This window comes from Palaemon carinicauda, chromosome 4, assembly GCF_036898095.1.
Source record: "Palaemon carinicauda isolate YSFRI2023 chromosome 4, ASM3689809v2, whole genome shotgun sequence".
Lineage (NCBI taxonomy): Eukaryota > Metazoa > Arthropoda > Malacostraca > Decapoda > Palaemonidae > Palaemon > Palaemon carinicauda.
This window is the reverse complement of record NC_090728.1, coordinates 82,924,373-82,939,249: the sequence shown is the minus strand read 5'-3', so window position 1 is coordinate 82,939,249 and position 14,877 is coordinate 82,924,373. Positions and strand designations below refer to the sequence as shown.

Below are 14,877 nucleotides of genomic sequence, written 5' to 3'. Positions count from 1 at the left end.
CCTTTCTGGCCTGGTCTTTTAAAATTAAGTTTTAGACTTTATGGAGTTATTGATTAAGCTAGAAGTTGGAAATCTTTGATAATTATTGTGACGTATTAGGCTACCCCTCTCTGCATTGTTATTTGGATTTGGACATTAAGGACTTGAGAAATTTGGACAACTATTGTAACTCTCTACCCTTATAGTTTAGTGAGTAAATTATTGCTTGATACATTTCTAGCGTTGCACTTAAGAGAGTAGGGCCAATTTCCTTTAGCCAGCTTACCTGTTGGAACAAGTCAAGACAATAGTGTTATATATTACTGGATGAGACCTTCTCATGGAATTTACTTGTAGGCTAACAACTAGTCTTCAAGAGTAGGATTTTTGTTACCATCCAGTTTCATTAAAATAAACCATAGTTTTATATTTGAAGTTATTATTTCGATACTTAACCACCATTTCTGTGCAAGTACCAATCAGAGATGAAGAATACCACTGAAAAAAGACTTGACAAACACCATCTGTTGGTTGAGTTCATATTCTCTACAACGGGTATTTAATGAAATCTAATCTTTTAATTCTGATGTACTGAAATGATGAATTTTAATATAGAAATTTGGATTTAATTACAATGCAGTATCAAGTGTCTATGTTATGGTTATTTTTTAAAAATCTTAGTAAACAAATGTTAGTTTTGTATTCATTTTTATTCTTTTAAAATTAGTTACATTAGTTTTTTTATGATAGTAGCTCAACAAATCAAATAGCAATTGTAGTCCCTCCAAGCTTTCATTTCTTTGGGCATCATTGTCATGTCAACCGCTGTTATGTATAACCATCTTGAGGCAGAATTTAGCTGTAAAATCTTTTTGGCAATGTATTTTATGTTGTGAAATGATAGTTTTCTTTATGCTCTATATATTTTGAAATTTTCATGGGTTACAGTACTTATTACATGGAACATACCAGAATTGTACTTTGTAGGTTAAGAGATCAGAATTAAGATGTAGCTCTCATGAAATTATTAAGTTTTAAATATTTAACTTAGCCCGTGAATATATAGCTGCAACTCTGTTGCTCGACAGACAACTCTACGGAAAAACTCGCCAGCGATCGCTACACAGGTTGCGGGTGTGCCCAACAGCGCCATCTGTCGACCAGATACCCAGCTCTTATGTAAACAAAGACTCAATTTTTTCTCTGTCGAGGTGTCGACAAGACGTACTGTACTCGCTGTTGCTAAACTGGAGTTTTTCACATCTTATTGGTGAAGTACTATATTCTGGTTTTGAGCTTTCGCTGTGCAGGGTTTTTCTTCAAACAAATCCTTGAACTCTTTTTTGTAACGGATTCATTGTTGATGACTTAGATCGTTTTTTGGAATTTTCCCTTGACCAATTCAAAATGGCTGACCCTTCACAAGTTCCCAAATTTAGGAAATGCAATGCTAGGGACTGTTCTAGGCGTCTTCCGAAGGCTTCTATCGACCCTCACACTGTTTGTTCCAATTGTCGGGGTAAAACCTGTCAATTGGAAGATCGGTGTGAGGAGTGCGTTGGCCTTTCGGAATTCGATTTTATCGAATTTCAAAAGTACACACGTAGGCTAGAGAGAGATAGAGTTAGGAGAAGTTCTTCTCGATCTATTGATGTATCCTCTCCTCATGCCCCACAACCTATTCCTTCCCCTGTAGTGGTTGTTCCTAACCCCCCTCCTAGCACTCAGGAACCATCGATGGCTGACATGATACGTGCCATCCAGGCTCTGGGTGAGAGAGTTGAGTCCCTTGCAAGTGACCGCAATCAGCTCATGGCGGATGTTAAGGAGCTTAAGTGCCAAAGTGCAGTGGGAAGTGCTAAAGTGCCAAGTGATAGTGTTGTGGACAGTGTTGCGCTTGAGGGTTCGTCTGTTCGTGCCTGTCGTCCTCTTAGTCCGGGACCTCTTGCAAGCTCCCAAGTCCAGGGGAGAAGCAATGTCGTACGACGCATGGGTTCGAGAGGCTTTAATCAGCGAACAGACGTTCCCTCCGTGGTATCGGGCGTATCTCCCCAAGATCGCCCCTACCTACCTAAGACGAGAGAGCCCATTTATACCTCGTCGTCTGAAGGTGTTTCTCGCAAGAAACTTTGGACCAAGGTCTCGCGACCGTTAAAACGTAAATCGGTCCCTTCAGGACAAGTCCAACGGCCCGGTTGTAGACACTGGGTCAGTTCGGACTCGTTGCCGTCATCCGATGACTGCTCACCGCCTAAGAGAGGCAAAGCGGTACCGCTTCAGACACTAACACCGTCTGTCGCCGCACCTGCTCCCGTAGACCCTAAGTGGTCTTTACTGCAAGACATGCAGTCTAAGCTTACGTCTCTGATGCAGGACTTTCATGCGGAGAAGGTTGCTGCCGTACCAGCTAGTGCAGTACCTAGCCTACAACCCTCCAAGTGATCGGTTGTGCGTCCTGTGGACGCTGAGGTAACCTTCTCACGCACACCAGTTGAGAGAGTTCCTCCACCCATGCGTTCCAGTGTGGGCTGCCAGCCGCATGTTGACGTTAAGCGACCCACGGAGGTTGGCTTTGACGTTCTGGATGTTCAACAACCATCAGAGTTGCCTTGTTTTGACGCGGTGCGTCAACCTCCGCAACCCAGTGTGGTTTCCACTGCGCAACCCAGTCAGTCTAGACAGTCTCGGGTAGACGCTGTGCGTCCTCGCGCTACCATGGTTGTTGACAGCTCACAGACTGTGCAGCAGTTCCATGACGTTGCGTCCGGCTCAGTCACGCATGCACCAGTGCGACCGGACTCAGCGAACCAGCCGTTACCCACTCCGTTGCCGTTTCCTCATCAGTTGTCGGATGAGGAACTTTCTGATGATGATGTTGCTGCACATCAAGATGAACAACAATCAGAATTGGACGAGCCTAAGTCTACTCAACCCTCTTTGGACTTTAGAAAAGTTTTGGCTATTTTCAAAGAGCTGTTTCCTGACCAGTTTGTTTCTGTGGCTCCTCGTTCTCCGCCTTCAGAGTTTGATTTAGGCATGCCCTCTACCGCACCTGCCTTTACTAGACTCGTCCTCGCACGCTCGTCCAAGAGAGCTTTGCGGGTGATAGGAGAATGGTTACAGTCCAAGAAGAGTTTAGGGAAGACAGCATTTGCTTTTCCCCCTGCTAGACTCTCTTCTAGATCGAGCGTCTGGTATGCCACGGGAGAAGTTCTCGGCTTGGGAGTTCCTGCCTCTGCCCAGGGCGACTTCTCAAGTCTTGTAGACTCTCCCCGCCGCCTTGCCATGAGACGCTCAAAGATTTGTTGGTCATCATCGGACCTGGACCACCTTTTGAAAGGAATCTTTAGGGCTTTTGAAGTTTTTAACTTCTTAGACTGGTGCCTAGGAGCCCTAAGCAGGAAGATCTCTTCGACAGATAAAGAGACTTCTTTGCTCATTATGTCCCGTATGGACAAGGCCGTCCGTGATGGGTCTAATGAGCTTGCTGCATCCTTTGTGTCCGGAGTCCTGAAAAAGCGAGAATCTCTCTGCTCATTCCTTTCTGCTGGAGTTACACCGTGCCAGAGATCTGAGCTTCTCTTTGCTCCTCTTTCCAAGTGCCTATTTCCAGAAGTCCTGATAAAGGAAATAGCCGCTTCGTTAGTGCAGAAGGACACTCACGATCTTGTTGCGTCCTCAGCTTGCAAAGCTCCCCCTTTGCCTACCTTGTCAGCTAGACCAAGGATGGACACTCCAGCGTCTCGCTTTATTCCGCCCTTTCGTGGCAGAGCCTCCAGCAGAGGAGGTGCTCGTGCCGAAGGGAAGCGAGGGAAGAAGGAAGGATTCAAGTCCTTTAAGGGCAGAGTCTGACTGCCCGCAACTTCAGACAGCAGTGGGAGCCAGACTCAAGAACTTCTGGCAGGCCTGGGAGAAGAGAGGCGCAGATGCACAATCTGTGAAGTTGCTCAGAGAGGGGTACAAGATCCCGTTTGTACGAAAACCCCCTCTAGCAACGTCTCCCATCGATCTCTCTCCCAGGTACAGAGAGGAAGAAAAGAGACGAGCCTTGAAACGGGAAGTGTCACTTTTGCTAGAGAAGGGAGCGGTGGTCAAAGTCTCGGACCTTCAATCTCCGGGATTCTACAACCGCCTCTTCTTGGTTTCAAAGAAGACAGGAGGGTGGAGGCCGGTGCTAGACGTCAGTGCTCTGAATGTCTTTGTCACAAAGACGAAGTTCTCCATTGAGACCACAAAGTCAGTCTTAGCAGCGGTCAGAAGGGAAGACTGGATGGTCTCTTTAGACCTAAGGGACACCTACTTCCACGTCCCCATCCACCCAGACTCCCAACCTTTTCTGAGATTCGTTTTCGAAAAGGTGGTCTACCAGTTTCGGGCCCTGTGCTTTGGCCTAAGCACAGCTCCTCTCGTGTTTACGAGGCTGATGAGGAATGTTGCCAAATTCCTCCATTTATCGGACATCCGAGCCTCCCTTTATTTGGACGACTGGCTTCTTAGAGCCTCTTCCAGTCGTCGCTGTCTGAAGGATCTAAAGTGGACTCTAGATCTGACCAAGGAATTTGGACTCCTGGTCAATTTGGAAAAGTCGCAACTGGTCCCATCCCAAACTATTGTGTATTTAGGGATGGAGATTCACAGTCTAGCTTTTCGGGCTTTTCCGTCGGCCCCCAGAATAAGTCAAGCCCTGTTATTCATCCAGAACATGCTGAAGAAGGAACGCTGCTCAGTCAGGCTGTGGATGAGTCTGGTAGGGACGCTATCATCCCTGGAACAGTTTGTGTCATTAGGAAGACTACACCTCCGTCCGCTTCAATACCATCTAGCTTTTCACTGGAAAAAGGACAAGACGCTAGAAGCGGTCTCGATCCCGATTTCCGAAAAGATGAAGTCTTGTCTGACTTGGTGGAAGGACAATATCAACTTAAGAGAGGATCTTCCCCTGGCTGTTCAGACTCCCAACCACGTTCTCATCTCGGACGCATCGGACGTGGGCTGGGGCGCGACGTTAGACGGTCGGGAATGCTCAGGACTGTGGAACTCGAGTCAGAGGAACATGCATATCAACTGCAAGGAGCTGTTGGCAGTACATCTGGCCTTGAAAAGCTTCAGGTCTCTCCTTCGAGGCAAAGTGGTGGAAGTGAACTCAGACAACACCACTGCCTTGGCGTACATCTCCAAGCAAGGAGGGACCCACTCACTGACGTTGTACGAGATCGCAAGGGACCTGCTCATCTGGTCAAAAGGTCAAGACATCTCACTAGTAACGAGGTTCATCCAAGGCAACTTGAATGTCATGGCAGATTGTCTCAGTCGGAAAGGGCAAGTAATTCCAACAGAATGGACCCTACACAAGGATGTATGCAAGAGACTTTGGGCCACTTGGGGCCAACCAACCATAGATCTCTTCGCAACCTCGCTGACCAAGAGGCTTCCAATCTATTGCTCACCAGTCCCGGACCCAGCAGCAATACATATAGATGCCTTTCTCCTAGATTGGTCACATCTAGATCTCTACGCATTCCACCGGTTCAAGATTGTCAACAAGGTACTGCAGAAGTTCGCCTCTCACGAAGGGACAAGGTTGACGCTAGTTGCTCCCCTCTGGCCCGCGAGAGAATGGTTCACCGAGGTACTTCGATGGCTAGTAGACGTTCCCAGAAGTCTTCCTCTAAGGGTGGACCTTCTACGTCAGCCACACGTCAAGAAGGTACACCAAAGCCTCCTCGCTCTTCGTCTGACTGCCTTCAGACTATCGAAAGACTCTCAAGAGCTAGAGGCTTTTCGAAGGAGGCAGCCAGTGCGATTGCTAGAGCAAGGAGAGCATCCACCCTTAGAGTCTACCAATCGAAGTGGGAAGTCTTCCGAGACTGGTGCAAGTCAGTCTCTGTATCCTCAACCAGTACCTCTGTAGCTCAGATAGCTGACTTTCTCTTATACCTGAGAAATGGACGATCCCTTTCAGCTCCCACTATCAAGGGCTACAGAAGCATGTTGGCATCGGTCTTCCGGCATAGAGGCTTAGATCTTTCCAACAATAAAGATCTTCAAGACCTCCTTAAGTCTTTTGAGACCACTAAGGAGCGTCGTTTGGTTACACCTGGTTGGAATTTAGACGTGGTACTAAGATTCCTCATGTCAGACAGGTTCGAGCCGCTACAATCAGCCTCCCTGAAAGATCTCACTTTAAAGACACTTTTCCTGGTATGCTTAGCCTCAGCTAAAAGAGTCAGTGAGATTCATGCCTTCAGCAAGAACATCGGATTTTCGTCAGAAAAAGCCACATGTTCGCTACAACTTGGTTTTCTAGCCAAAAATGAGCTGCCTTCTCGACCTTGGCCTAAATCGTTCGATATTCCCAGCTTATCGGAGATTGTAGGCAATGAACTAGAAAGAGTCTTATGCCCTGTTAGAGCTCTTAAGTTCTATTTAAAGTGCACTAAACCTTTACGAGGCCAATCTGAAGCTTTATGGTGTTCAGTTAAGAAACCATCTTTGCCTATGTCAAAGAATGCTTTATCCTACTTTATCAGACTGTTAATACGAGAAGCTCATTCACATCTGAGTGAGGAAGACCGAACTTTGCTTAAGGTGAGGACACACGAAGTTAGAGCTGTCGCAACTTCCGTGGCCTTTAAGCAAAATAGATCTCTGCGAAGTATAATGGACGCAACCTATTGGAGAAGCAAGTCAGTGTTCGCGTCTTTTTATCTAAAGGATGTCCAGTCTCTTTACGAGGACTGCTACACACTGGGACCATTCGTAGCAGCGAGTGCAGTAGTGGGTGAGGGCTCAACCACTACAATTCCCTAATTCCATACCCTTTTAATCTTTCTCTTGAAATGTTTTTAATGTTGTTTTTTGGGTTGTCCGGAAGGCTAAGAAGACTTTCGCATCCTGGTTGATTTGGCGGGTGGTCAAAGTCATTTCTTGAGAGCGCCTAGATTAGGGGTTTGATGAGGTCCTGTTGTATGGGTTGCAACCCTTGATACTTCAGCTCCTAGGGGTTGATCAGCATCCTAAGAGGATCGCGAGGCTCCGTAAGGAAGACGTACTTTAAAGGCAGAGTAATTGTTCAAGTCGACTTCCTTACCAGGTACTTATTTATTTTGTTTTTGTTATTTTGATAACTTCTAAAATGAAATAAAAAACTCTTAGCTCATAAAATGTAAACATATATTACTGGTCTCTACCCACCATCCTGGGTGTGAATCAGCTATATATTCACCGGCTAAGTTAAATATTTAAAAATGATATTTTGATCATAAAATAAATTTTTGAATATACTTACCCGGTGAATATAAATTAAATGACCCTCCCTTCCTCCCCAATAGAGACGCAGTGGGACGAGGAGAAAATTGAGTCTTTGTTTACATAAGAGCTGGGTATCTGGTCGACAGATGGCGCTGTTGGGCACACCCGCAACCTGTGTAGCGATCGCTGGCGAGTTTTTCCGTAGAGTTGTCTGTCGAGCAACAGAGTTGCAGCTATATATTCACCGGGTAAGTATATTCAAATATTTATTTTATAATCAAAATATCATTTTTTCATATAATTTTGTAGTCTGATTGTTTTATTCTTCTCTCTACAGCAACATTATGAGGCCTTGGGTCTGAAAATTGGTAGCGACCAGGAAGCCGTACGTAGTGCTTTTATCAAGTTGGCAAAGAAGTATCACCCTGACAGTGGAAATAACCAGGCAGATGGGACGAAATTTCAAGCGGTAAATTTGTTAACTATGCTATTCATCATGAGCTGCTTGGAAGAACCAGCAGTAGAAAATTTTGAAACATTAGTAAACCAATCTTTAGATGATATTTAAGGTTTTTTTTACCCAACATTCATTGTGCTATAAATTTTTGAAAATACAGCTTTGTTGATTAGCTAATCAAAGAGGATTATTAGTGGGTTTGTATTAATAGCCATTCCACATATTGACAACTAATACTACAATGCATGACCATTGGATGCCACCCTGTTGGAAAACTCAGTCACAATTCCCCCACTAGATGTGGAGAGGAAGTCAGAATCAATTGAATGTGGGTATGTATTGAAATGGTGAATTTTATTTTTAAAATTCTATTTCTGGGCTTGAACCTGTGCCGGCCAGTGAATAAGCTCCTATTAGCACTTATTCTTAGGTAATTTACTGCTAAATATACCAGAGAAAAAATGTAAAGGAGTGCTAGGTTAACTAGCTCGCTCACCTATTGGTGTCGGTATAGAATTGGGCGTATAATCCAGAGGTCCCGCACTATTTAGATTCATCCACGACAAAGACCCCAATAGAGGAGAGCCGTTCAACCTCACTCGGCACCACCAACTCTGCATCCGCTCAGAACCCAACTCCTTTTTAGCACGCCTGTGTGGTAACCCGCTTGTTTGTGCTCTCGTGTTTTGCCTTATTTTTCACTGGATTATGGCTTCTTCATCGGTTTCCCAGGAGACACCGTCTAAGTTAAGTACCAAGCTATGTTTTGCTGTGTTTTGAGCAATGTAGATCGTTTAATATTTAAATTATAGGAGTTTATTCTCTTCGATCATATCGGTCTTGCTCGATTCCGCTTACGGTTGGTACTCCTGTTTTGAGAGCTTTTAGTTTCACTCGCGGTGTTACTAAGTGTATTATTTTTATTATTAATTAAAATTTTTTTTTTTTTTTATATGTTTTATTGTGGATATTCATTATTTAGCGTTTAGAACCCTTGTGGTTCATATTTAGGGCCGATATCAAGTTACGTATCGTAGATGGCTTGCCGACCTTCGTTACTGGGCGGCAATTTTTATTATATAAGCCATCAGGTTGTTGTCCTTTGGGATTTATTTATTATGTTGCATGCCTTGCCCTAATTTTTTATGTGTATATTTATATATTTTTCAACGCTATTACTTTTATAATGAATATTTGTGCTTATTACTCCGTATGATCTGTTTTGGTAGTGTTTGGGGATCGTCAGTTGGTAGCCCTGCTGCTCCGTATCACGTGATCCTCCCCCAAGCTCCCCCTCTCGCTAGGTTGGTGGCTAGGCTTCTCTCCCCCCTCCCCTAGGGGACCGTTGCCTTCCCTCCTTTTAGAGGGGGTAGTTCAGTGTTTATGGACTTTGTCCTCCGGGTGTCCCGGCGGTTTCGTCTCTGTCTAGACGGGTTGGCCACCGGTCAACAGAGTAGGATCCCGGTGCACCCTATTTTATATTCACCTATCACACTTTTATTATGTTATACGAAACCCTCCGGGTTCTGTTGGCGGTTCTTATCTACAGTTCCGCCCCCCTCTTAATTTATAACAGTTCCTATGATTATATATGATTATATATGACAGATCACTATCCCGGAGTTCCTATATATATTGGTTTATGAATGTACTTTTATTTCCCGGCCCGGGGCTTAACCTCGCTCCGGGAAATCAGACACCATGTGTCTTAATTCTTTGTTGCATCCTTCTTTATGATCCCGACTCGACCGGAATGGATAGCTATACTCTAGTCTTAAGTTAGACTTATGTTTAGGCCCGGGTCCTCCGGACCCGCCCCTACTTAAGAGTATTACAGTTAAGCTCTAGTCTTAAGTTAGACTTATGTTTAGTCCCGGGTCCTCCGGACCCGCCCCTACTTAAGAGAATTACAGTTTCTCATATACTATTCTTTTTATAGATGGTGCATTGTCAGACGACGGCCTGTGCGGCTGTTCTTCACCAGCTTTGTGGCCATACTGTATGTAGGTCTCACGCCCTCTGCGGAGTTCAGCTGGAAGACATCGTGGTCTGGCACCCTGATAACTGTATGGTCTGTTTTGACCTCATCACCACCCTCGGATCTGATTCGGTGAGTCCCGTTGGCTATGTTGTCTTTCTAATTATTTTACCTTTTTTTGGTATACATACACTATTTAGTAAGATTTCTATGGTCTTGAAGGACCGCCGGGAATCTTCCTTTCTGTAATTCCCACTATTATTTCAGGCATCCCCGGAGCAGAAGACTGCGGCTCGGGCCACACTGAAAGTGTGGGTTGGGGGATTTGCCCGAAACGTGAAATCTAAACAGCCTTACGTCCTATCTGAAGACTACTGTGCCATGATCTACCCTAATGCCAAGTCTTCAGCCACTGTGGCTAGGCATGTTGCGGCACCCATCATTGCCGACATTGATGCCACTATAGCGGGATTCATCGACCAGGAACAAGATCCGTTGGATGCCCCCGGAGATCTGGAAGACAATGTTGCCTCCTTGAACTTGGATGTTGAACCTATGTTGTTGGATGATCCGGATGCAGGTAGGGTGGTAAGTGAGGCAGGTGTTACCGGCGCTGAGATTCCTATCCTCAGCCCCGCTCTTTCTTCTTCATCTGATCTCTCTTCTTTCCATGGTTTTTCTGGGGACCGTGATTCGTCTCATCGATCACACCCGGTTCCCCCCAAAGATAAGTCTATATCTAGAACTTTGCCAAAAGCTCGTAAGCCCCACAAGGCTTCCCATAGTTCCAAGTCAAATACAAACCCTTCATCTAAGGCTTCCGGCTCCTCCTCTAAGTCTCACGACCCGTGAGTACATTCCGCCACTTCTGCTCCTAACCCGGGCCTTTCCGAATCAGCCATGCTTCGCATTGTGTCGGAGATCCAGTCTAAGATTGTGTCGGAAATGCAGGCCAAGATGGACACGATGTTCTCTAACATTGGTCAGAGACTTGGGGCATTAGAGCAGGGTGCTCCGGAGCGAGTTCAAAGCTCTCTCATCCCGGATGCCTCTAAGCTTCCGCCGTTTACCAAGAATAACCCTTGGCGCATGGCTCTTCATTCCCCATTCTCAGACGGGATGTTAACATTGGAAGGTCTTGGTACTCGTCCACTAGAGGACTTTGAATTCTTTCCTCCTGGTCTAGCATTTCCATTTCATGGTTATGCCAGGCTTACCGAGGAAGCTCTGGTTCGGCTGGATAAGGTCCCCAAAGAGACTGTCATTTTCCCAAAGGAACAAGCCCAATCTGTTTGGGCTAGGTTTCTGAATGATATTGGTTGCACCAATACCATGTTGACGCCTTATAAAAGTTCGTTCACAATGTTCTTAATGGACAAGAATACCGTGACTCCATGCGTCAATAAGGTTGCAGAACTGGCTTTTCAATATGCTCTGGAGGAGAAGCCCTTGCCTCCCATCCGAGAGGTAGATCCGATCTCCCTCCTTCTTCCTTCAGGTAATGAGTGTTGGGACAATGTCCATACCACCTTTACTTCTGGCAAGCTAACAGCGGACTGTGCGTCAGTAATGTTTAGTGAACGGCTTCCCCGTCTCCCGGAATCCCTTATTAAACAGGAGTATGATTCCCGCCTACGTGTTGGTCGAACTTTGAACTTGGCCACGTCTACGGAGTCGATAGCCTTAACTTATGATACTGAAAGTATCTTTAAGTCTCTTAATAAGGCTACTTTGCAGTCGTTATATTTTGACTTGTATGACTTTGCTCTGGCTAAACGTAGGTGCCGCAAACACGTCCTGGCTGAGGCGACTATTAGGCACGAGCCGAATAAACTTATCCGGTCCTCTTGTTGGGGTCCAAATCTTTTCCCTGAGGATCTTGTGGAGGAAGTCTTGGCAGAGGCTACTAGAGTTAATCAGAGCCTTAAAGCCCGTTGGGGTTTGACTCCTAAGCGGAAATATGATCCCGCAAGTTACCAAGCCCGGGGTAGGAAGAGGCTCCGCCCGTATACCTCCACTCAGTTCCGGCAACAGCAGAGTAGCTCGTCCGTTTTCCGGCAGCCTCTTCCTCCATCTCCTGCTGTTCCTGCACAGCCTTCCACCTCTCAGGCTCCTTCCTCGGACGACTATGTCACCGTTCTGCTCCCTAAGAGCCAGCTTCCCGGTGCCTCCACCACCTCTCCAGCCTTTAACCAATCTTATGAGGCTCAAGGCTCTTCCCAGGGTTATAACAGAGGTAGAGGCTACCACCGTGGTTCACACCAGAACAGAGGTAGAGGTAGATTCTTTCGCAAGGGAAAGAACTTCCGAGGCGGACGTGGAGGCAACTCCTCAAGCCAATACTGAGATGCAGCGGGTAGGGGGGAGGCTTTATGCCTTCCGCAACAAATGGAGGTTCAGTCCCTGGGCTTTCAGTATCATCTCCAAGGGACTGGGGTGGAGTTGGATTCAAGGACCTCCTCCACCGAACAGATTTCTTCAGCATTCCACTCCGGACCTAGTCGAATTTGTCCAGGACCTGTTACAAAAGAACGCCATACAAGAAACGAAACACCTGAAGTTTCAGGGTCGGCTGTTCAGTGTCCCGAAGAAGGATTCGGACAAGAGAAGAGTGATTCTAGACCTATCCCTTCTCAACTTGTCCATTCAATGCGACAAGTTTCGAATGCTTACCGTCTCGCAGGTGCGGACCCTACTTCCCCGTGGGGCCGTCACCACCTCTATCGATCTTACAGACGCCTATTATCACGTCCCGATAGCGAGACACTTCCGTCCGTATCTAGGCTTCCGCCTAGGAAACAAAAATTACTCCTTCAAGGTGAAGCCTTTCGGGCTCAACATCGCCCCAAGGATCTTCACAAAGTTAGCAGAAGTTGCTGTTCAGGAACTCAGAAATCAAGGGATTCAAGTAGTAGCCTATCTGGACGACTGGCTCATTTGGGCAGACACCTCCCAAAATTGCCTAAAAGCCACTCACAGAGTCATCCAATACCTTCAATCTCTAGGCTTCCAGATCAACTTCAAGAAGTCCCGTCTTCTTCCGAAATCAAAGTTCCAATGGCTCGGCCTGCAATGGGATCTTATATCTCACACTCTGTGTCTTCCCAAACCCAAGAGGTTAGAGATTGCAATGAACACCAAACGCTTTCTCAAAGACAAAGTAAGTTCCAGACGACTCCAAGAGAGGATCCTAGGGTCCCTTCAATTTGCTTCAGTGACGGATCTACTTCTGAAAGCAAAATTGAAAGATATCAATCGTGTCTGGCGTTCGAGGGCGAACCGGAAGCTCCGGGACAGGAAAGTCCGCCTTCCTCCCATTCTCCGGGAAAGACTTCTGCCTTGGACAAGGGCCAACAATCTGTCAAAGTCAGTTCCCCTTCGATTTCCGCCTCCGAAGTTAATCATTCACACGGACGCATCCCTATCAGGTTGGGGAGGCTATTCTCAGCTCAGGAAAGTTCAAGGTCTTTGGTCTCCCTTATTCCGCCAATTCCACATCAATGTGCTGGAGGCCATGGCAGTTCTTCTAACCCTGAAACGTCTCACTCCATCCAAGAGACAACACCTTCGTCTGGTTCTCGACAGCGAAGTGGTGGTCCGCTGCCTCAACAGAGGCGGATCAAAATCAGGGCCTCTGAACCATGTTCTAGTAGCCATATTCTCCCTAGCAGCCTCGAACCGTTGGCATCTTTCAGCTGTCCACCTGGCGGGAGTCCGAAACGTAGTTGCAGACGCCTTGTCCCGGACCTCCCCTCTAGAATCGGAATGGTCACTCGATTTAAAGTCATTCCGGTGGATTCTCTCTCGGGTTCCGGGTCTCCAAGTGGACCTCTTCGCCACGGAGTCCAACCACAAATTGAGAGTATATGTGGCTCCCAATCTAGACCCTCAGGCCTACGCCACAGACGCCATGTCACAGAATTGGGACATCTGGGAAAGGATTTATCTCTTTCCCCCGTTGAATCTTTTACTGAAAGTCCTAGACAAACTGAGATCCTTCAAGGGACGAGTAGCCTTGGTCGCACCCAACTGGCCCAAGAGCAATTGGTACCCTCTCTTGCGAGAGTTGAGACTACATCCTCACCCGATACCCAATCCGGTTCTGTCTCAGATAGTACAAACACGCGTTGTGTACGCTTTCTCAAACATTCAGAGCGCCCTAACTTTATGGACTTCATGAAGTTTGCGGCCATGCATGGTGCCAATATCGATCCTCAAAACACCCTGTTCCTAGAATCAGATAAACGGGATTCCACCATCCGCCAATATGATTCTGCGGTTAAAAAGTTGGCTAAATTTTTGATAGACTCAGACGTACACTGTATGAACTTGAACCTTACAGTCACTTTCTTTAGAACTTTATTAGAATCAGGTCTGGCAGCCAATACTATCACCACTATTAAATCTGCCTTGAAAAAGATCTTCCTAGTGGGTTTTAACATAGACTTAACCGACTCTTTGTTAGCTTCAATTCCGAAAGCCTGTGCCAGACTGAAACCGGTTACTCGTCCTACCCCGGTTTCCTGGTTCCTTAATGATGTACTCAAATTGGCTTCTGATACCATTAACAGTTCTTGTGATTACATTCCCCTTCTCAGGAAAACACTTTTCCTGGTGAGTTTGGCTTCCGGGGCAAGAATTTCTGAACTGGCAGCTTTGTCAAGAGACCCGGGTCATATTGAGTTCCATCCTTCGGGAGAGGTCCTTCTTTCACCTAACAAATTCTTTTTAGCTAAGAATGAAGACCCTCAGAACAGATGGTCCTCCTGGAAAATTGTTCCCCTCACGCAAGATCCGTCTCTGTGCCCTGTTACTACTCTTAGGTCTTATTTATCCCGGACCTCCTCTAACTCCTCGGGGCCTCTATTCGTTAGAGAACAAGGCGGTACCATTACCATTAAAGGGATCAGGCAACAAATTTTGTATTTTATTAAACAAGCTAGCCCTGACTCTTTTCCTCTTGCACATGATATCAGAGCGGTTGCTACTTCGGTGAACTTTTTTCACCACATGAATTTTACGGATCTTTCCAGGTATACAGGGTGGAAGTCACCGTCAGTGTTCAAGAAACACTACCTTAAACATTTGGAAGCCCTTAAATTTCCTACAGTAGCTGCAGGGAGCGTAGTTACCCCCAGGTAACTCACATGTTAATTCCTTGTCATTTTATCTCTCCCCCTTGCCTGCCTCATTTATACCCTATTTGTATTCG

The 14,877-nt window shown here is 46.2% G+C and overlaps 1 protein-coding gene across 6 annotated transcripts in view; it reads left to right on the top strand.

Annotated features, from left to right (window-relative positions):
• Nucleotides 1-14,877, top strand: part of LOC137640035 (dnaJ homolog subfamily C member 28) — a 379,044-nt gene that overhangs the window by 131,274 nt on the left and 232,893 nt on the right. For all 6 annotated transcript variants that reach the window (XR_011044297.1, XM_068372404.1, XM_068372406.1 and 3 more), the window contains exon 3: nt 7,568-7,699. Coding sequence is in view for 5 of the 6 variants with exons in the window: in XM_068372404.1 (XP_068228505.1) it covers nt 7,568-7,699 (132 nt within the window). In the remaining variant the exon portion in view is untranslated. The remainder of the gene's footprint in view (nt 1-7,567; nt 7,700-14,877) is intronic.